Source organism: Oncorhynchus mykiss, chromosome 4 (assembly GCF_057628025.1).
Source record: "Oncorhynchus mykiss isolate SJ-2025 chromosome 4, ASM5762802v1, whole genome shotgun sequence".
Taxonomy (NCBI): domain Eukaryota; kingdom Metazoa; phylum Chordata; class Actinopteri; order Salmoniformes; family Salmonidae; genus Oncorhynchus; species Oncorhynchus mykiss.
Window position 1 is genome coordinate 14,066,356 of NC_143025.1, and position 23,645 is coordinate 14,090,000.

General features: G+C 45.1%; 1 protein-coding gene across 1 annotated transcript in view; it reads left to right on the forward strand.

The window, feature by feature from the left end:
• Nucleotides 1-23,645, forward strand: part of LOC110521331 (glutamate metabotropic receptor 8b) — a 189,263-nt gene that overhangs the window by 117,266 nt on the left and 48,352 nt on the right. The window contains exon 4 of the mRNA XM_021598822.3: nt 23,508-23,643. Coding sequence (XP_021454497.1) covers nt 23,508-23,643 — 136 coding nt within the window. The remainder of the gene's footprint in view (nt 1-23,507; nt 23,644-23,645) is intronic.

Sequence of the window (23,645 nt, forward strand, 5' to 3'; positions counted from 1 at the left end):
AAGGGAGCACTCTGCCTGAGAATGAAGGGAACACTATGCTTGAGGGTAAAGGGAGCACTCTGCCTGAGACTGAAGGGAGCACTCTGCCTGAGGTTAATGGGAGCACTCTGCCTGAGGGTAAAGGAAGCACTCTGCCTGAGGGTGAAGGGAGCACTCTGCCTGAGGGTAAAGGAAGCACTCTGCCTGAGGGTAAAGGAAGCACTCTGCCTGAGGGTAAAGGAAGCACTCTGCCTGAGGGTAAAGGGAGCACTCTGCCTGAGGGTGAAGGGAACACTCTGCCTGAGGCTAAAGGGAGCACTCTGCCTGAGGGTGAAGGAAGCACTCTGCCTGAGGGTAAAGGAAGCACTCTGCCTGAGAGTAAAGGAAGCACTCTGCCTGAGGGTGAAGGGAGCACTCTGCTTGAGGGTAAAGGGAGCACTCTGCCGGAGGGTGAAGGGAACACTCTGCCTGAGGGTGAAGGGAACACTCTGCCTGAGGGTGAAGGGAACACTCTGCCTGAGGGTGAAGGGAACACTCTTCCTGAGGGTGAAGGGAGCACTCTGCCTGAGGGTGAAGGGAGCACTCTGCCTGAGGGTGAAGGGAACACTCTGCCTGAGGGTAAAGGGAGTACTCTGCCTGAGGGTGAAGGGAGCACTCTGCCTGAGGGTGAAGGGAACACTCTGCCTGAGGGTAAAGGGAGTACTCTGCCTGAGGGTGAAGGGAGCACTCTGCCTGAGGGTGTAGGGAACACTCTGCCTGAGGGTGAAGGGAGCACTCTGCTTGAGGGTGAAGGGAGCACTCTGCCTGAGGGTGAAGGGAACACTCTGCATGAGGGTGAAGGGAACACTCTGCCTGAGGGTGAAGGGAGCACTCTGCTTGAGGGTGAAGGGAGCACTCTGCCTGAGGGTGAAGGGAACACTCTGCCTGAGGGTGAAGGGAACACTCTAACAACACCTCACAAGTGGCAGGAATGTAGTGACGACACAGCAGCAGGCTATTACAGGTTATTACAGGTTATTACAGGTATTAACAATCTTCCTCCCTTTGACAATAGAAGGAAGATTGTTCAAGCAACAGTCTTACCAATAATTGTCTATGGCGACTCAATCATCAGGCAGCCTCTGTCTTAAAACCTCTAGATTCAGTCAACCACTGAGTGTTGCGTTTTATCACTGGTGATCATCTCTGGACACATCACTGAATTTAGTATAGTTCTGTTGGCTGGGACTCCACAACTACCAGAAGGGCCCAACATTGGCTATTATTCATATATAAAACACTTCTCTATAAACTCCCATGCTACGTCACCTCACTTTAAATTGGAAATCGAGTAACTATAAGACTCTCTAGAGTGCTTGGTAGTAGAGGATCCACGGGTCTCCTCTGAGTTAGGACTGGTTGGTAGTAGAGGTTCCACAGGTCTCATCTGAGTTAAGACTGGTTGGTACTAGAGGTTCCACGGGTCTCCTCTGAGTTAGGACTGGTTGGTAGTAGAGGTTCCACAGGTCTCATCTGAGTTAAGACTGGTTGGTACTAGAGGTTTCACGGGTCTCATCTGAGTTAAGACTGATTGGTAGTAGAGGTTCCACGGGTCTCCTCTGAGTTAACTAACCCTGGTGTTGCCAGCACCCACTAACCAACTGCTTTAACTAACCCTGGTGTTGCCAGCACCCACTAACCAACTGCTTTAACTAACCCTGGTGTTGCCAGCACCCACTAACCAACTGCTTTAACTAACCCTGGTGTTGCCAGCACCCACTAACCAACTGCTTTAAATAACCCATTGAACCATTGGAACCATGATGATTAGGAATTGACTCAACTTGAGCTCAAAATAATTGAATGTTGCTATAGAAACCGATGTCAGTGTGCTTCTAACAGTATAGCTTCCTCCACTGTCCCTGTCCACATACCAGCCTCAAACTAGTGATTCTCTGCTGGCAAACACACGTTACTGCCTTCCTTGACAACGTACCAACCAACTAAGCTATACAAAAGGATCCAATTGGATAGCTCGATAGGCAACATTTCAAGCTAGCTGTGAAGTGAGCTTACGCCCATTCCTAACTCCTTTACACTATGTCAGTGGAGTAAAACTACAGCTTTGAAGCAGCTGGAGATGTTGACAGGTTCGGATCAGGAAGGTCATGACTGAGGAAATAGAGCTAGATTATCTGATTAGAGAGATTTGATCAAGACCTAGCATAGCTTTGAATCTGCATTGATTCATTCAATGGAACAAGTGAAACAACAATAGTATCCTTATCCCTGGCGTAATGTGCAAGTCATCTCTAATTTATTTGCCCATTGGTCCTGACCCACACCCCTCTCTCGCTCTCTCTCTCTCCCTTCATCCCTTTTCAGAGGGAAATGGAAGGTTGAACATACTAACAACCTATACACTTATTGAATTGGGATTCGAAAGTTGTTGTCGTCCCCAATTTGTCAGTAGATGCAGAGAGCAGGTCGCTAGGTGCGAGCGGCTGATATTTCATTCAGTGCAAACCAGCTTTATCTGACTCTCCGGTGACCTTGTCAAGCCTGAGTGTTTCTGCATTCCCTCAGATTAAACTACATGTACCTGTTTTCCATAGCGTTGAATAAGTGCTCCGGAATTGAGGTTTTGAATTGAAAGTGTCTCGGTAATGTGACCCCCCCCTTTTCAGCATCCATTCCCATATTGTATAAGCCTGTGGGTCTCATAAGGTAAAGCGATGTCATTTGTATGCAAATGTAGTCACACAAGCAGAGAAGAAGATAGTGTACAGTATAAAATGTAAATATTTAAATCTGCCATATTATGATGAATGCTGTACATAAGAGAAATCACAAAACAAGCAAATGACAGACTGGGGGAAAAATCCTTTATAGATGCTATCACTGTACCACTAACATATTCATAGGCACACTGGTTTTGATACCCAGAAATTAGACATGACACTTGCCATTTACCATCTTAGCATTAGTGCTATAAAAGCATTTTGGTGCCATTTTGTTGCAATGCGAACAACTCCTTCCAATTTGAAAATGGTTTGAGTACCCAAGAGCGCACTCTTTGTGGATATTTAATGGACTTGCATTGTATTTCCAGGTTCCCACTACATGTAAATCTGGAGGTCAGTATGTGTTTCATTTTGCATAATGCAATGCCTGTGCCTTGTGGAGTGGCAGGGTCTGAGAGAGTGGGTTTAGAGGGCCAGCTCGCTCTTAGAAATGACATCTGAGAATGTTTGGGCTACAGGGGTTTCAGAGGGGTTTGATATCACTGCAGCATTCTGAATCTCTCACCACCCTGTCCACACAGTAGTCAGAGATGAGAGGACTTCAAACTGCAGTCTTGGGGCTGATGTAACCATCCTCTTAAAAAGAGAGTAACGCCAGACATAAGGCTATATATGCAAAAGTATGTGGACACCCCTCCACATTAGTGGATTCGACTATTGCAGCCACACCCATTGCTGACAGGTGTATAAAACCGAGCACACAGCCATGCAATCTCCATAGACAAAAATTTGCAGGAGAATGGATGTACTGAAGAGTTCAGTGACTTTCAATTTGGCACCGTCATAGGAAGCCACCTTTCCAACAAGTCAGTTCGTCCAATTTCTGTCCTGCTAGAGCTGCCTCGGTCAACAGTAAGTGCTGTTATTGTGAAGTGGAAACATCTAGGTGCAAGAACGGCTCCGCCGCAAATTGGTAGGCCACACAAGCTTACAGAAAATTGTCTGTCCTTGGTTGCAAAACTCACTACCGAGTTCCAAACTGCCTCTGGAAGCAACGTCAGCACATAACTGTTCATCAGGAGCTTCATGAAATGGGTTTTCCATGGCCGAGAAGCCGTACACAAGTCTAAGATCACCATGCGCAATACCAAGCGTCAGCTGAAGTGGTATAAAGCTCACCGCCATTGGACTCTGGAGCAGTGGAAACACTTTCTCTTCAGTGATGAATTACTCTTCACCGTCTGGCAGTCCGACAGACGAATCTGGGTTTTACGGATGCCAGAAGAACGCTACCTGCCCCAATGCATAGTGCCAACTGTGATTTTTTTTTTATGGTTCGGGCTAGGCCCCTCAGTTCCAGTGAAGGAAAATCTTAATGCTACAGCATAAAATTACATTCTAGATGATTCTGTGCTTCCAACTTTGTGGCAACAGTTGGGGAAGGCCCTTTCAAGTTTCCGCATGACAATGCCCCACGTGCACAAAGCGGGGTCCATATAGAAATGGTTTGTCAAGATCGGTGTGGAAGAACTTGACTAGCCCGCACTGAGCACTGACCTCAACCCCATCAAACACCTTTGGGATGAATTGGAACACCGACTATGAGCCAGGCCTAATAGCCCAAAATCAGTGCCCGACCTCACTAATGCTCTTGTGGCTGAATTTAATGAAGTCTCCGCAGCAATGTTCCAACATCTAGTGGAAAGCCTTCCCAGAAGTGAGGAGGCTGCTATAGCAGCAAAGGAAGGACCAACTCCACATTAATGCCCATGATATTGCAATGAGATGTTCGACAAGCAGGTGACCACATACTTTTGGTCATGTAGTGTATCTGCATGCTATATTTTTCAAGAGGTCTCTTTTAGCTCACCTCAGATGTCACGTTCTGACCTTAGTTCCTTTGTTATGTCTTTGTTTTAGTATGGTCAGGGCGTGAGTTGGGTGGGTTGTCTATGTTCGTTTTACTATCATTTGGGATTTCTGTGTTCAGCCTAGTATGGTTCTCAATCAGAGGCAGCTGTCAATCGTTGTCCCTGATTGAGAATCATACTTAGGTAGCCTGGTTTCACTTTTGAGTTGGGGGGTGTTTATCTTCCGTGTCAGTGTTTGTTACTGTTTTGTTTATTGTTTTTGATCCAGTGTTCTGTAGTGTTTGATTAAACATTATTGACACTTAACACGCTGCGCATTGGTCCTCCGATCCTTCTCGCTACTCCTCCTCAGAAGAGGAGGACGAGATCCGTTACATCAGATCAACTCAGATCACAGAGGGCTCATGAGCAAGAAGGGTTTATTTTCTTTCAGCTTCATATCCATCTGCCCTGTTTAAAAACAAAAATGGAACAAAATGTGCTTTCTAGAGTGAATAGATTTGAATACCTACCGCAAACATAAGTGCATCAAATCTTTGTGAGAGTCTTTCAATGGCCGGCACCTCTGTAATCAACGTGCCAGCTTTTCCGGCTCCAGACAAGTTTTTCTGTGGCAATTAAATGTGAACAGTTGATGTCAGAGAAAGAGCTTGCTTGGATGCTGTACTGTAACTTCCTTGTCTGAGGCACTAGCTCATCCACAGAACAACTTCAAAAGGCCTGTGCTTATCCCAGGGGCAGCACTGGAAGCAGTGATATGACAACGGTAAAAAAAAACATTTTTAAACAGAATCTTCTGAGGCAAACATGGAACTATAATGAGAGGAGAAAAGGAGCAGGACTGTGCAGTACACTGATGTGTTGTATAATACACTTGCTGTAATGTAAAGAAGTTGTGTAAAAAACAGTTGTGTAACATAAGTATGCAGAGGAGGTGTCAGTTGTAGATTAGTGTTGTACCCATGTTTCAGGTGCTTTTTTTGCTGAAAAAATAATTGTAAGGGATGGGATGAGAAAGCCCATATGTCCCAGCTTTTGAGAGCTGGAGTTTTGGATAAACAGTGTGATTGTTTTGTTGTTAGGCTGATGTACAGTGCAACTACTTCTCTGATAGAGTTCAGTGTGTCAAATCGGAGGGCCTGTTGTCCGGACCTCTGACAGTCTCTATGGGGGTGCCATAGGGCTCAATTCTCGGGCCGGCTCTCTTTTCTGTATACATCAACGATGTCGCTTTTGCTGCTTGTGATTCTCTGATCCCCCTCTACGCAGATGACACCATTCTGTATACCTCTGGCCCTTCTTTGGACACTGTGTTAACTAACCTCCAGACGAGCTTCAATGTCATACAACTCTCCTTCCGTGGCCTCCAACTGCTCTTAAATGCAAGTAAAACTAAATGCTTGCTCTTCAACCGATTGCTGCCCACACGTACAGCATCACTACTCTTGACGGTTCTGACTTAGAATATGTGGACAACTGCAAATACTAGGTGTCTGGTTAGACTGTAAACTCTCCTTCCAGACTCACATTAAGCATCTCCAATCCACAAGTAAATCTAGAATTAGAATTCCCAGTCCCTGCCGCTGAAAAACATCCGCACAGCATGATGCTGCCACCACAATGCTTCACCGTAGTAATGGTGCCAGGTTTCCTCCAGTCATGACGCTGAGATGTTGATTTCATCAGACCAGAGAATCTTGTTTCCAATGGTCTGAGAGTTTTACAGAGGAGCAGCTTTTTACATTTATTTTTTTTACCTTTATTTAACTAGGCAAGTCAGTTAAGAACAAATTCTTATTTTCAATGACGGCCTAGGAACAGTGGGTTAACTGCCTTGTTCAGGGGCAGAACGACCGATTTGTACCTTGTCAGCTCAGGGATTCAATCTTGCAACCTTTCAGTTACTAGTCCAATGCTCTAACCACTAGGCTACGCTGCCATAAAGGCCTTGGTGTAGTGCTGCAGGCGTGGTTGTCCTTCTGGAAGGTTCTCCCATCTCCACAGAGGAACTCTGGAGCTCTGTCAGTAACCATCGGGTTCTTGGTCACCTCCCTTCTCCCCCGATTGCTCAGTTTGGTTGGGCGGCCAGCTCTAGGAAGTGTGTTGGTGGTTCCAAACTTCTTCCATTTAAGAATGATGGAGGCCACTGTGTTCTTGGGGACCTTCAATGCGGCAGAAATGTTTTGGTACCCTTCCCCAGATCTGTGCCTCAACACAGTCCATTCTCGGAGCTCTACGGACAACTCCTTCAACCTAATTGCTTGGTTTTTGCTCTGACATGCACTGTCAACTGCTGAACCTAATATAGACAGGTTCTTGCTTTTCCAAATCAAGTCCAATCAATTGAATTTACCACTGGTGGACAATCAAGTTATAGAAACAGCTCAAGGATGATCAATGGAAACAATATGCACCTGAGGTCAATTATCAAGTCTCATAGCAAAGGGTCTGACTACTTATGCAAATAAGTTATTTCTGTTTTTCTGTTTAATAAATGTGGGGCGAAAAAAATCAAAAAACCTGTTTTTGCATTATGTGTAGATTGATGATGTAAGGGTTTTTCTTAGGTGAAGGAGAGGCGGACCAAAATGCAGCGTGGTGGTTATTCATGTTCTTTAATAAAGGAAAATTATACATGAATAAACTACAAAACTATGAAATGTGAAAACCTAAAACAGCCCTATCTGGTGCAAAACACAGAGACAGGAACAATCACCCACAAACACACAGTGAAACCCAGGCTACCAAAATATGGTTCCCAATCAGAGACAATGACTAACACCTGCCTCTGATTGAGAACCACATCAGGCCAGACATAGAAATAGACAAACAAGACATCCAACATAGAATGCCCACTCAGATCACACCCTGACCAACCAAAACATAGAAACATACGAAGCAAACCATGGTCAGGGTGTGACAGATGAGGATTTTATTTTATTATATCTATTTTAGAATAAGGTTGTAACCTAACAAAATTTGGAAAAGGTCAAGGGGTCTAAATACTTCCGAATGCACTGTATTAATTGAAGAGTGAAAGTTATCTCCGCATGTTCCTCAGCCTTTGGCATGTATATATCACATACACCTCACTATTGGAAGATATGCAATATTTTACACTACCGGTCAAAGGTTTTAGAACACCTACTCATTCAAGGGTTTTTCTTTATTTTTACTGTTTTCTAAATTGTAGAATAATAGTGAAGACATCCAATTAAATAACACATATGGAATCATATTGTAACCAAAGAAGTTACAAACAAATCAAAATAAAATAGCCACCCTTTGCCTTGATGACAGTTTTGCACACTGGCATTCTCTCAACCAGCTTCACGAGGTAGTCACCTGGAATGCATTTCAATTAACAGGTGTGCCTTCTTAAAAGTTCATTTGTGGAATTTATTTTCTTCTTAATGCGTTTGAGCCAATCAGTTGTGTTGTGACAAGGTAGGGATGGTATACAGCAGATAGCCCTATTTGGTAAAAGACCAAGTCCATATTATGGCAAGAACAGCTCAAATAAGCAAAAAGAAACAACAGTCTATCATTACTTTAAGTCATGAAGGTCAGTCGATACGGAAAATTCCAAGAACTTTGAACGTTTCTTCAAGTGCAGTCGCAAAATCCCATGAAGCGCTATGATGAAACTGGCTGTCGTAAGGACCACCACAGGTATGGAAGACTCAGAGTTACCTCTGCTGCAAGGGATAAGTTCATTAGTGTACTTGAACTCATCACAGAGTTCAAGTAACAGACACATATCAACATCAACTGTTCAGAGGGGACTGTGAATCAGGCCTTCAAGGTCGAATTGCTGCAAATAAACCACTACTAAAGGACACCAATAATAAGAAGAGACTTGCTTCGGCCAAGAAACACAAGCAATGGACATTAGACCGGTGGAAATTTGTCCTTTGGTCTGGAGTCTAAATGAGAGATTTCTGTCTCCAACCGCTGTGTCTTTGTGACACGCGGTGTGGGAGAACGGATGATCTCTGCATGTATAACTGGCTGCAGGGTAGTCAGGCGCAGGAGAGCAGAAATGGGTAACAACCGGAGCAGTTTAATGCGGCAAAACAAACTGCACTCAGAACAACAAAATGTGGGTTGAAATAACCCATCGCAAACCAGTCTGAAGTGCACATACACTTTACAACAAACAATTCCACACACAGACATGGGGGGAACAGAGGGTTATATGCACATCAATTAATGAGGGAATGTAAACCAGGTGTGTGGGAAAACAAGACAAAACAAATGGAAAATTAAAGGTGGATCGGCGATGGCTAGAAGACTGGTGACGTTGACCGCAAAACGCCGCCCGAACAAGGAGAGGAACCGACTTTGGCGGAAGTCGTGACAGCATGTGTATTTTACACCGTAAAGCATGGAGGAGGAGGTGTTATAGTGTGGAGGTGCTTTGCTGATCACACTGTCTGTGATGTATTTAGAATTCAAGGCACAATTAACCACCATGGATACCACAGTATTCTGCAGCGATACGTCATCCCACCTGGTTTGGCCTCAATGGAACTGTCATTTGTTTTTCAACAGGACAATGACCCAACACACCTCCAGGCAATGTAAGGCCTATTTTACCAAAAGGGAGAGTGATGGAGTGCTGCATCAGATGACCTGGGCTTCACAATCACCCGACCTCAAACAAATTAGTACACAAACGGCTAACTAATTCCACATTGGTTACATATTTCATTTTTTTTATTTTTTATTATACCTTTATTTAACCAGGTAAGCAAGTTGAGAACAAGTTCTCATTTACAACTGCGACCTGACCAAGTTAAAGCAAAGCAGTTCGACACATAGAACAACACTTGCGCTTTGATACTGTTGTAAAGGTGTACAGAGAACCCATAACAACTTTCACTGTTGTCGCACCGACCTACCTGTTACTCCAGCATCTCACTACGAGAATGTCAATGCGTTACATGGTTTTAGAGTCATCAACTGAAGGTTTTCTGTTTTTAAGCATTTGTAGAGGTGTCGTAGGAATTATCAGCACAACGCCTTTCCACTCTAACCGATATTTCCGACATAATTAATTTGATCCAATTAAAAAATAACACATCTGACACCAGTGTTGTTTCGTGAGGAAGTATCAACAAGCAGAATATAAATAGTCTTGTTACATGAGGGAATGTCAATTTCATACCACCAGAAGAATGATGTTCCCTGCACTTAGTGCTGCAAACCCCTTTTCCCCGAATGAGCAACAACAGTGTGGATATTGGTTGATTTTCAAAGATTTATCATGATTAGCACTGTAACATGGGCATGGTGTGCCTTATTCCATACAGAACTGACTTGTTAGCTGAACATAGGATACTGACACATGAAATCCCTGTCTGGCTTGATATTGCCACTCTCCCCTGTATAATTTGATACTCCAGCATCAAATCCCAACTGGCTGCAATGAGTCCTGATTGTTGCAGTGCCTGGGTACTGTAATATCCCCTGATATCCCCTGCAACCGCCAACCTCAGCAGCCTTTGTTAATATTTAATAGGAAGGAAAGGCAGCTTACAAAAGAGATGGTATTACACAGTGAGAATTGGACTGTCTTCAACACACAGCTAGTGCACTCCGACTCTTCATTTTTCACACCATCATTAGAGGCAATCACCTGTAAATGCCCCCTCGTCATGTGGTTTTCATAAGGCCAGAACAGGTGATGTAAGTCATTTATGACCAATGATTGCATAATAAAAATGGAGCATATTAATCAGTCTCATCTTAATAAGACCTGTCCCCAGTTTGCAGCTCTGAGCGAGGCAGCTCATTTAGTGGTTTAATTACTATGTAGTGCCATGGGGGTTCTGTCCATTCATTAGAGGACAATTAATCAAATTGGGAATTTGACTAGATTTCTGATATATTGGTTGTGCACACGCATATGACACTCCCACCCTGCAAGATAGATACTTGGACAAATGGGATGTATCATTGAGCAGATAATTCAGTGCCGGTCGGTGACATTTAAGATGAGGGAGGACGGTATTTTTTTTTAATGAGAATGGCCTTATTTCTATTACAGCATATTGGATGACTGTCATTTATTTTCCATTCATCCAGTTCAATTTAACATCGATAGGTTCAGGCTACTACATGATATTCAAATCTTCCCTATACCCATCATGAGGTTGCTACAACCTAGCCTATGAATGAAAGTTTACAACACAGGTGCACAGGTTGAGAGAAATTTGAGTAATCAGGGTGACAGACATTGACACATTCAATACCGCCTTGCACCCTTGTCTCTAGCTGATCTAGGGTGTAATCATCAGTCCAAAAGTTGCAAACGAGAGGTCTAAGGCACTGCATCGCATGGCTTGAGGAGTCACTACAGACCCGGGTTTGAACCCAGGCTGTGTCACAACCGGCCGTGACCGGGACTCCCATAGGGCAGCACACAATTGGCCCAGTGTTGTTAGGGGAGGGTATGGCCGGGGGGGGGGGGCTCATAGCGCTCTAGCAACTCCTTGTGGCGGGCCAGGTGCCTGCAGGCTGCCTCTGTGTCACATCTGCTCCTGCTCCCCCACTCTGGTGCTTGAGGTCACCAGTTCACTCATCATTAAGCACACCTGCCACCATCGCCATCGTTACGCGCACCTGCATCGTTACGCGCACCTGCGCTAATTATGGGACTCACCTGGACTCCATTACGTCATTTACCTCCCCTATATCTGTCACTTCCTCAGTTTCATTCCCGAGTCAGCATTGATGTTGTTATGTTCCTCCTGTCCAGACACTGTTCTTATTTTGTTTCATGTCTATTTATTATTTCATCCAAAACCTGTACTTGCTTCTCGTCTCCCAGAGTCTGTCGTTACAGAACCGTTACACTCATCAGTTGAACGGTGTTTCCTCCGCCACATTGGTGTGGCTGGCTTCCAGGTTAAACGTGCAGGTGTTAAGAAGCGTGGTTTGGCGGGTCAACCTTTCCAAGCCAAGTCTTCAAATCATATCCAAAGAATCTCTACACACAGCCTACATTGTGGTCACCATATTAAATTCATAGTCAACATAGCTACTAGAATTAACGCGTTAGTTAACCCGCTACAATCATACAATACAGTGTATGGTCAGAAAGAAGTTTAGTAGTTACACCGGTGGGCCCCAGTGGGAATAAATGAATAGAACCATAAGCTTATCTTGACTTGGAAGAGTTCCAGTGTCGGATAGCCATTGCCAGCTAGCTAACATAGCATCCCTCTCTGTTTGTGGCGGGTGTTTGAGTAGGCCAAACTAGCTATCTGCGTTCACTAGCTAAGTGAAAGTGAAAAAAATACAACTAAATATAGCTCTCTCTCTCTCTTTCTCTTGCTTCTTTGATTGAGTGGGCAACATGTCAGTTCATGCTGCAAGAGCTCTGATTGAGGACATCCTCCGTAAGTTGTCATAACTACTGTGTAAGTTTATGGAAGGGGTTGAGAACCATGAACCTCCTAGGTTTTGTATTGAAGTCAATGTACCCAGAGGAGGATGGAAACTAGATGTACAACATGGTGCTGTTGAGGCTACTGTAGACCTTCATTACAAAACAGTGTGTTTTAATCAATTATTTGGTGGCGTGAATATAGTTAGTATTTAGTATCTAAAAAGGATACATATTTGTTTGTTTGTGTATTTTACCCCCTTTGTCCCATTGCTGTCTCATTGCTGAAACTTCCCAACAGGCTCGGGAGGTGAAGGATGAGTCATGCGTCCTTAGTGATGGAGGGGGCCGAGGTCAGGTCACGTTAAGGGAGAAGGAACAGTTTTCTGCCGGTGTGACTTCATTTCCTGCCTAGCAACAGAGCTTTAGTGTTTAGAGAGAAGGAGGAGATTCTACCCCAAATTGGAGTACATATACCACCACTATTTGAAATGTGTTTTTGTCTGTTCAGCTGTTTAATCCTTTTGGGTGAATAAACTTGGTTTAAACTTTCATAGTGTCCGTCGAGTTCTTACTCTGATATTTAGAACCTAACAGGAGGATGGTCCTCCCCTTCCTCCTCTTAGGAGCCTCCACTGACATACATTCATAGAGGATTGTATACAGTGTACAAGTAAAAACACTGAAGCAAACTGTGGTTGCGTGCGATCATGGGTGTATTCATTCTGCCGATAATGTTGAAAAAAGTGGTTCCGTTGGTAGAGCATGGCACTTGCAACGCCAGGGTTGTGGGTTTGATTCTCACAGGGGACCAGTAAGAAAAAATATGAAAATGCATGCACTCACTACTGTAAGTCGCTCTGGATGAGAGTGTCTGCAAAATAACTAATGTAAATGGAGTGTCATATTAACAGGTGCAAAGCCTTTGAACTGAGTTTGATGACGATCTTCTCTGAGCACTGTAACTGGGGAGTTCTCTGAACGCTGTAACTGGGGAGTTCTCTGAACACTGTAACTGGGGAGTTCTCTGAACACTGTAACTGGGAAGTTCTCTGAACACTGTAACTGGGGAGTTCTCTGAACACTGTAACTGGGGAGTTCTCTGAACACTGTAACTGGGGAGTTCTCTGAACACTGTAACTGGGAAGTTCTCTGAACACTGTAACTGGGGAGTTCTCTGAACACTGTAACTGGGGAGTTCTCTGAACGCTGTAACTGGGGAGTTCTCTGAACGCTGTAACTGGGGAGTTCTCTGAACACTGTAACTGGGGAGTTCTCTGAACGCTGTAACTGGGGAGTTCTCTGAACACTGTAACTGGGGAGTTCTCTGAATACTGTAACTGGGGAGTTCTCTGAACGCTGTAACTGGGGAGTTCTCTGAACGCTGTAACTGGGGAGTTCTCTGAACACTGTAACTGGGGAGTTCTCTGAATACTGTAACTGGGGAGTTCTCTGAACACTGTAACTGGGGAGTTCTCTGAACGCTGTAACTGGGGAGTTCTCTGAACGCTGTAACTGGGGAGTTCTCTGAACACTGTAACTGGGAAGTTCTCTGAACACTGTAACTGGGGAGTTCTCTGAACACTGTAACTGGGGAGTTCTCTGAACGCTGTAACTGGGGAGTCCTCTGAACACTGTAACTGGGGAGTTCTCTGAACGCTGTAACTGGGGAGTTCTCTGAACACTGTAACTGGGAAGTTCTCTGAACACTGTAACTGGGGAGTTCTCTGAACACTGTAACTGGGCAGTTCTCTGAACACTGTAACTGGGGAGTTCTCTGAACGCTGTAACTGGGGAGTCCTCTGAACACTGTAACTGGGGAGTTCTCTGAACACTGTAACTGGGGAGTTCTCTGAACGCTGTAACTGGGGAGTTCTCTGAATACTGTAACTGGGGAGTTCTCTGAACACTGTAACTGGGGAGTTCTCTGAACGCTGTAACTGGGGAGTTCTCTGAACACTGTAACTGGGGAGTTCTCTGAACGCTGTAACTGGGGAGTTCTCTGAATACTGTAACTGGGGAGTTCTCTGAATACTGTAACTGGGGAGTTCTCTGCTGTTTGAACTTGAATAGCTAGATAGCAGGATTGTCAACAGAGCTGAGAGGTTTCTTAAATCCATGGTGAAAGGTGCCTGATCTCCTGACAGCCCTTGTAGGACAGGGTTTCCCAACTCCAGTCCTCGAGTACCCCCAACAGCACACATTTTAGTCTTAGCCCTAGACAAACTCATCTGATTCAACTCATTAGGGCTTCCCTCAATTACACAATATGAATCAGGTATAGTTTTGTCCCGGGCTACAACAAAAGTGTGTGCTGTTGGGGTACTGGCGTAATTAGGAAACACTGTCCTAGGAGATAACGATAGATTAGAGATTGTGTGTGCACCGTTCCCTGAAGTGGCTGGTGGAGTGTAGAAGGTCACATTAAATCATGATTAACTCTAAACTTTGTTTACCCTCCGACAAAACATTCAGTCATATATTTAACCAGAAGTGTTACCAGATGATGTCACATTCCATTTGATGTTCTATTTCCTTAAGATATTCCCCTCAGACAACATCCAATCATGGCGCCCCTCAGAGAAGTGACACGCAGCAACACGCCCCAAACTCCCTCAATTACACAACATTGACAGAGATGACAACAACTAAGCATAACCATTTGGAGGTTGGGAACACCAGGGGGAGCAGATTGGCCATTACCCTTGAAAGGGTAAAAATAGAGGAGATAATAACTAGTTTTGTTTGGGACAGTACAAATGTGGTGAGATGGCTCCCCTGATGGAGCTGAAAGAGACACAAAGAGATGGAACAGGTGCAGATGGTCATTAAATGGACTGTAACAAGGAGAGATTGGATTTCGAGGAGAGATCATCGCTTAAGTCAGAGCAGAGCGCCTAATGATATATTAAAGCAGTCTGAAAATGATGGAAGGTTATTATGGACCTCATTAAAGATGGAGGAGCGCTTCTGTCGACGGGCCGACATGCCTTATCAAGTGCTGTTTATTTAAATTCCCTGTGATGAATTCGCCACATCTGGCAGAGGTTTTGGAAGAAGGATGGCACACGTGTATGTGTGTCCGCTGTTTTAAGCAGGGAGTCAACAACACCTGAGAACTTCCCAATTTTGCAAAAACATCAAGCTAACTACATAAGTCGATAATACAGTATGTCAGGCACCTAAAGCCAGGAGGTACCATCTCTTATGGTTTGAAACTTAACACAGTTTTCTAACTAGAGAGGATGGGTGGGTGGATTGATTTCTCTGGCTCCCTCATCTCTATTCTGTTATTGTGATGAGTAGTATTGTTCTGTTTCTCCCCCCCCCTCTCTTCCTCCATCTCTTCATCCATCTCTCTATACATGTTCTCTCTCCCCCTCTCTCTTCATCCATCTCTCTATACATGTTCTCTCTCCCCCTCTCGCTTCATCCATCTCTCTATACATGTTCTCTCTACCTCTCTCTTCATCCATCTCTCTATACATGTTCTCTCTACCTCTCTCTTCATCCATCTCTCTATACATGTTCTCTCTACCTCTCTCTTCATCCATCTTTCTATACATGTTCTCTCTCCCCCTCTCTCTTCATCCATCTCTCTATACATGTTCTCTCTACCTCTCTCTTCCTCCATCTCTCTATACATGTTCTCTCTACCTCTCTCTTCATCCATCTCTTCATCCATCTCTCTATACATGTTCTCTCTCCCTCTCTCTTCATCCATCTCTATATACATGTTCTCTCTACCTCTCTCTTCATCCATCTCTCTATACATGTTCTCTCTCCCTCTCTCTTCATCCATCTCTCTATACATGTTCTCTCGACCTCTCTCTTCATCCATCTCTCTATACATGTTCTCTCTACCTCTCTCTTCATCCAACTCTCTATTCATGTTCTCTCTCCCTCTCTCTTCATCCATCTCTTCATCCATCTCTCTATTCATGTTCTCTCTCCCTCTCTCTTCATCATCTCTTCATCCATCTCTCTATACATGTTCTCTCTCCCCCCTCTCTTCATCCATCTCTCTATACATGTTCTCTCCCCCCCTTTCTCTTCATCCATCTCTCTATTCATGTTCTCTCTCCCTCTCTCTTCATCCATCTCTTCATCCATCTCTCTATACATGTTCTCTCTCCCCCTCTCTCTTCATCCATCTCTCTATACATGTTCTCTCTCCCCCTCTCGCTTCATCCATCTCTCTATACATGTTCTCTCTACCTCTCTCTTCATCCATCTCTCTATACATGTTCTCTCTACCTCTCTCTTCATCCATCTCTCTATACATGTTCTCTCTACCTCTCTCTTCATCCATCTTTCTATACATGTTCTCTCTCCCCCTCTCTCTTCATCCATCTCTCTATACATGTTCTCTCTACCTCTCTCTTCATCTATCTCTCTATACATGTTCTCTCTCCCTCTCTCTTCATCCATCTCTTGATCCATCTTTCTATTCATGTTCTCTCTCCCCTTCTCTTCCTCCATCTCCCTAACCTGTTCTCCCCCCCTCTCTTCCTCCATCTCCCTAACCTGTTATCTCTCCCCCATCTCTTCATCCATCTCCCTACACCTGTTCTCTCTCCCCCCTCTCTTCATCCATCTCCCTACACCTGTTCTCTCTCCCCCCTCTCTTCCTCCATCTCCCTACACCTGTTCTCTCTCCCCCTCTCTTCATACATCTCCCTACACCTGTTCTCTCTCCCCCTCTCTTCATCCATCTCCCTACACCTGTTCTCTCTCCCCCCTCTCTTCCTCCATCTCCCTACACCTGTTCTCTCTCCCCCTCTCTTCATCCATCTCCCTACACCTGTTCTCTCTCCCCCTCTCTTCATCCATCTCCCTACACCTGTTCTCTCTCCCCCCTCTCTTCATCCATCTCCCTACACCTGTTCTCTCTCCCCCCTCTCTTCATCCATCTCCCTACACCTGTTCTCTCTCCCCCCTCTCTTCATCCACCTCCCTACACCTGTTCTCTCTCCCCCTCTCTTCATCCATCTCCCTACACCTGTTCTCTCTCCCCCTCTCTTCCTTCATCTCCCTACACCTGTTCTCTCTCCCCCCTCTCTTCATCCATCTCCCTACACCTGTTCTCTCTCCCCCCTCTCTTCATCCATCTCCCTACACCTGTTCTCTCTCCCCCCTCTCTTCATCCATCTCCCTATACCTGTTCTCTCTCCCCCCTCTCTTCATCCATCTCCCTACACCTGTTCTCTCTCCCTCCCTTCCTTTTTCCATCTCCCTATACTTGTTCTCTCTGCCATGACCCTGCACTCTCTATCCCTGTCACTTTTTCTTTCCTCTCTCCTCCTCAACTCTGTCTCTGCTCTCTCCTTCACCTTTTTACGTTCTCATCTTCTCTTTCATTTGCTATCCCCCTCTACTTACCCTCTCATTCTCACCTTCCCTTTTCTCTCTCTCTCTCTCTCTCTGCATGCTGGGAGTGTTTGGTGCATGCTGGGAATTGTTTGAGTGAAGGAGTGCGTGTGTTGTGGAGAGTTAGATATTCACAACTTTCTTTTGGTTTGCTATTTCTTGGTGGCATTTTTTTTTTTCTTCTGTGCATGATTATGGTTATTATTTTTGTTGTGGTAGAATTAAGTATTTCGTTTTTCGTATCGAAATGAACCTGATTTTGGCGGGGATGGCAGCCCGAATGGGGATGCCGTCCCTGTCACTTCGGCACGGCTTTAGGTGTGTTACTGAAGCTACTGTCACAGTGGAGGAGTTTCTGGTCACCGTAGGAGAGAAGGTAGGCTATGAGAATGTTGCTTATGCATCCCGGATGAATAAAATGGTGGTGGTATTTCTTAAAGAAGAGTGTCTGGTTGATCGTATGGTTGAGCATGGTGTACTTCTTAAAGAAGAGTGTCTGGTTGATCGTATGGTTGAGCATGGTGTACTCCTTAAAGAAGAGTGTCTTGTAGATCGTATGGTTGAGCATGGTGTACTTCTTAAAGAAGAGTGTCTTGTTGATTGGATGGTTGAGCATGGTGTACTCCTTAAAGAAGAGTGTCTTGTAGATCGTATGGTTGAGCATGGTGTACTTCTTAAAGAAGAGTGTCTTGTAGATCGGATGGTTGAGCATGGTGTACTTCTTAAAGAAGAGTGTCTTGTTGATTGGATGGTTGAGCATGGTGTACTTCTTAAAGAAGAGCACCTTGTAGATCGTATGGTTGAGCATGGTGTACTTCTTAAAGGAATGTTTATTCAAGTTACGCCGCTTTTTTCTCCGTCAACAAGGGTAACGATTTCAAATGTACTGCTGTTTATTCCAAATGAGCTATTGGAGCGCGAGTTATTGCGCTTTGGGAAGTTCGCCAGTTTAATTAAGGTTGTCCCGTTGGGTTGCAAACACCCGGCGTTGAAACAGGTAATGTCATTTCGGCGACAGGTGTTTATGTTTTTGGACTCACCGGAGCAGACTTTAGAGTTGTCGTTTAAAATCAAGTATGACAATAGACTGTATATGGCTTATGCTAGTACGGGTAGTCAACGGTGTTTTGAGTGTGGGGATGTTGGTCATAAGCGATATGCTTGCCCAAAAAGGGAGAAGGCCGAGGGAGGGGCGCAGGTAGTCCTCGTAACGCCTGGGCCCACTGATGTAGGGACAGGTGGACTGACAGCGGTAGAGCAGCCAAAAGCACCTGTTGCTGAGGAACAAGTTATCCGTGATGAGGGCACGGAGTTGCAACTTGTATTAGAGGGAAATGTTATGCTGCAGAAAGGTATTGTTGTAGAAGGTAAGGATGTATCTGAAGAGCCAGTTCCTCAGACTGGTTTGGTTTGTGGAGCTAGGCTCCCAGGGCGTGGAGGAGATGCCCACTACGAGTAATGAGGTACAGGATTGGTTTTCATGTGGAGCTAGGCTCCCAAGTAGTGGAGGAGATGCCCACTACGAGTGCTGGGGTTCCTGTGGAGCTAGGCTCCCAGGTAGTAGAGGAGATGCCTGGTACGAGTGATGAAGTGCACGTGGGGAGTGTTGAAAGGGATGTGGTAGAGGGGAGTCAGTTGTCTGTGGTCTCAGCTGAGGATCAGGAGAAAGATATGGATATCTCTTTTGATATGACAGCTGCTGGTGAGGACTCAGTTTATGATCTAGAGGAGGTAAATTAGTTTCTGGATCAGACTTTTGGGAAATCTGTCAAATTGGCAGATTATTTTGATGTTGATAAGTTTGTGAGGTCAGCTGTGATGTTACAGAAGACGGTGGGGTTAGACCAATTGAGTGAGAAGAAGCGGTTTCGCTTGAGGAAATGTATTACCGCTGTTGCAGCAGCAAAAGGTGGTGGGAAACGTAGTCAGGTTAAGAGAAGAAAAAGAAAAAAATGATGATGATCATGCTTCATAGGGTGTCTTTTTTCTCGTTGGTTTCTCTGTGGTTTCTTCTGCTTTTCTTTTCTCTTTTCTATATGGAGGTACCAAGGGTAGGTTCTCTCAATATTAATGGGGGAAGGGACAGGAATAAGAGGGCTTGGGTATTAGAAGTAATAAAACAGAAAAGGCTTAATGTAGTTTTCCTACAGGAGACATAGTGATGAGGAAAATGAGGTTGACTGGGGTATGTGGTGGGAGGGGCAGCATGTACTCAGTCATGGTACTAATTCCAGTGCTGGGTGGCAATCTTGTTTTCCTCAGGCTTAGGGGTGACTGTGGTATCTACAACAGAGATTGTCAAGGGGTCGGGTTTTATTGGTCAAGGTGGATGTTATGTTTGTTTTTTTTATTTATTTGTTATGTTTATGCTCCTAATGAGGGCACAGAGCGTATTGCTATATTTAATCAAATAAAGGAAACCTTAAGACAGTGTGATCAAGAGGGGTGTATGGTTTTAGGGGGTGACTGGAACTGTGCAGTGGATTTTTACTGTTGATCGCACCGCTGAAGAACCTCACCTGCGGTCAGCCACTTGCCTGTCTGGCCTATTAACTGAGTTTGAGCTTTCTGATGTGTGGAGAGTAAGGAATGCAAAAGTTAGGCAGTACACATGGCTAAAAATTAATGAAGGTCGTGTCAGTGCAGCAAGGTTAGACAGGTTGTATGTATCTGAGCAATACTGTAGTAGGGTTGGAAAGTGTGCCATTACTCCTGTGGGTTTCTCTGATCATCATATTGTTACTGTTGATATTCACTTGTCCTGTCCACGAAGGTCATCACCTTACTGGTATTTTAATGTTCAATTGTTACATGATGTCATGTTTTGTTACAGGTTTTTGTTGTTATATAAAAGGGAATTATAAAAGGGAATTTTGAGTCCTTGAGACAATGGTGGGAGGTTGGAAAGGCCCAAATACGAGTATTTTGTCAACAGTATACTGCTCTGTCTCAAATTGAAGTTAAAGAGACTATCAAGGCCCTTGAACAGGACATCAAATATATTGAATTGAAGCTGCTCACTCAGAAAGACCCTGGACCAGTCATGAACTTACAGGACAAGAGACATGAACTGAGGTCATTTCTGCATGAAAGAGTGAAGGGTGCCTTGATTAGGTATCGTTTCGCTTCCCTCAAGGATATGGATGCTCCTAGCGCTTTTTTTAAAAACCTAGGACAGTAGACATTTCAACGTAAACAGATGGTCTGCCTTCGTCTCCCTGATGGGAAGGTGACCACGGATGACAGTGAAATGCGTCAACATGCCGTGGATTTCTACTCATCCCTCTATAAGGCAGAGGATTGTGACTCTCTGTGTACTGAACAGTTGTTACACGGTCTTCCTCAATTGGGACCTGAGCAGAGAGTCGAATTGGACTCTGACATTACACTGCAAGAGCTGTCCACAGCAGTTATGCAGCTCTCAACAGGCCGAGCCCCTGGCATCGATGGTTTACCATCTGAGTTTTATAAGCACTTTTGGGGGTCTATTGGGGAGGATTTTTATGAAGTGGTGTGTGAATCTTTTCATGAGGGTTCTCTTCCTGTATCCTGTCAACGTGTGGTGCTTTCACTGTTGCCAAAAAAGGGGAATTTGGCTCTCATAAAAATGTTTAGACCTGTTGCGTTGCTGTGCGCTGAATACAATTTTTTTTCTTAATGTCTCTCAAACAGGTTGAAAGAGTATCTGGGATTGTTGATCCACAAGGACCAGTCCTACTGTGTACCTGATCGCTCTATTGTTGACAACTTGTTTCTGATAAGAGATGTTTTAGACATTTGTTAACTGTCTGATGTAAATGTGGGTTTGCTTTCTTTGGATGAGGAGAAGGCTTTTGATTGTGTGGACCACCAGTACTTGTTTAAAACAATGAAAGCCTTTGCGTTTGGGGATGTTTTTTTGCATTGGATGAATTTACTGTATGCTGGGGCCTCGTGTATGGTGAAGGTGGGGGGTGGTTTGAGTTGCCCCATCCCTGTCCAAAGGGGCATCAGGCAGGGATGCCCAATTTCAGGGCAGTTATATAATCTGACGATTGAACCAATGCTTTGTTTTTTAAGAGCGAAGCTTACTGGTTTCTCTGTGCCAGGTGTAATGAAGGGTCCCACAATAGCACTGTCTGTGTATGCAGATGACGTGATAGTTTTTATTACAGGGGGTGAGGATGTTAAGGTTCTCTCAAACGCTTTAAAGGTGTATGAGGGGGCCTCCTCAGCTAGAGTCAATTGGGGAAAGAGTGAAGCGCTGTGGGCAGGTCAGCTTCAGACGGGGTCCGATCCACGGTTACCAGGGGGGCTTCAGTGGGGCAGAGATGGGAAGAAGACTTTGTTTTTTTTTCTAGGCTCAGATGTCTTTCAGAAAAAGAACTGGGAGGGTGTAGCGGAGAAAGTGTGTGCCAGACTGTCAAGGTGGAAATGGGTGCTGCCCCAGCTGTCTTATAGTGGAAGGGTCCTGGTAGCTAATAATCTTGCTGCCTCTACCCTGTAACACAGACTAATGATTTTGCAGCCACCAAAGGGTCTGATACAAGAACTTCAGAGGACCCTTGTCAATTTCTTCTGGTCTGGACAACACTGGATTAAAGCTGCAGCCCTGTACCTGCCACTGCACGAGGGTGGGCAAGGCCTGGTGGACATTTCCTCTAGAATCATGGCTTTCCGGCTCCAAGCAGCCCACAGATTGTTGTACAGAGACGGTTCTAGCTGGGTCGAAACAGCCTACATATTGATGAGGAGAGCGGACTGTTTGAGCTTAGACAAGCACCTGATGCGGAGCAGGAGTAGATCGCTGGAGGAGCTGGGAGAAAGAGCGGGGATCTGATCATCTCGCCTACTGAGGAAGGTCGTAGCTGAGGTCTGCGACTCCTTGCCAGTGCTTCATCTGCAGTATGTGACTGACACTTCCAATTCTGATCGGTGGAAGGAGGGTCTGGTTTATGTGTTCCCTGCACTGATTGTTAGTGCTGCGATGGGGGCATTCGAGGAGTATGTGGGGATGCTGCTTTCCTTCGATACCCCGGAGCTGGGGGAGTTCAAGGAGGTGGGAAAGAAGGCCATGTACAGAATATGTGTAAAGGTGTCCCATGCCTCTTCCCTGGAAGGGGTAAAATCGACGAGGTGGGCGGGTGTGCTTGGTCCAGGTGCCTCTCCAAAAGGCTGTTGCCGATTATTATACAAACTGCCTATTGATAAGAGGACAGCTGACCTCCAATGGAGAATAATACATGGAGCTATAGCCACCAACATGCATCTGGTACACCTGGACCCTACTGTTGGGGAGGGGTGTCCATTCTGTGCTGAGTCTGAAACTCTGGCACATCTGTTTTTACTGTGTCCCAGGTTGGTCGGGATGATTGAACTGATCACTGATTGGTTCTCAACGTTGGGAGAGGTTTTCTCTTCCCAACTGTATATATTTGGGCCAAAGTACAGGTTCAGTCAAAGGGGTGTAGTTGTGTTGCTTAATTTTGTGTTAGGGGCAGCAAAATTAGCGATATGGAAGACCCGAAAGAACAGTATTCGGGAACAGGGGTCTGTGGATGTGGTGGGAATGCTGTAGGGAATGTTGGCAGCGAGACTAAGGGTTGAGTTTGCCTATTATAAACTTGTCAACAATATTGATCTGTTTTTGAGTATATGGGGTATTCAGAGGCTGCTGTGTTTAGTTACTGTGGAGGAGGAATTGGAGTTGTTTTTAATTGATGTGTAACTGTGGTTTTGTATTTATTGTGTGAGTATTTATTGTGTGGTGGGCCCCCAGACCCAATAAAGATTATTTAAAACTCAAAACTCTCTCTCTCTCTCTCTCTCTCTCTCTCTCTCTCTCTCTGTTTCTCTCTGTCTCTCACTCTCTCTCTCTCTCTCTCTCACCCTCTCTCTCTCTCTCTCTATTTCTCTCTCTCTCATATTCACTCTCCTTGGCTCTCTCTATCTCGCTCTACTCAACACTTTCACATCTCCACCTCTTCACTCCTTTCTCTCTCTCGCCCCAACATGTTTCCACCCCTCCATTTTCCTCCATCGTTCCCACTCTATGCCTACACTCCCCTTCTCTCTCATCCCCTCCCTCTATTTCTCCTTTTCTCTCTCCTTTCCCCTCCCCTGTCCACCCCATTCCACTTCTTTCTCTCCTTCACCCCCCCTCTCTCTATCCACCTCTTCCTCTCCCCACAGGTGGCGTGTGCATTGCCCAGTCTCTGAAGATCCCCAGGGAGCCGATGCCGGGGGAGTTTGACAAGCTCATCCTGCGACTGCTGGAGACCTCCAACGCCCGAGCAGTCATCATGTTTGCCAATGAGGACGACATTCGGT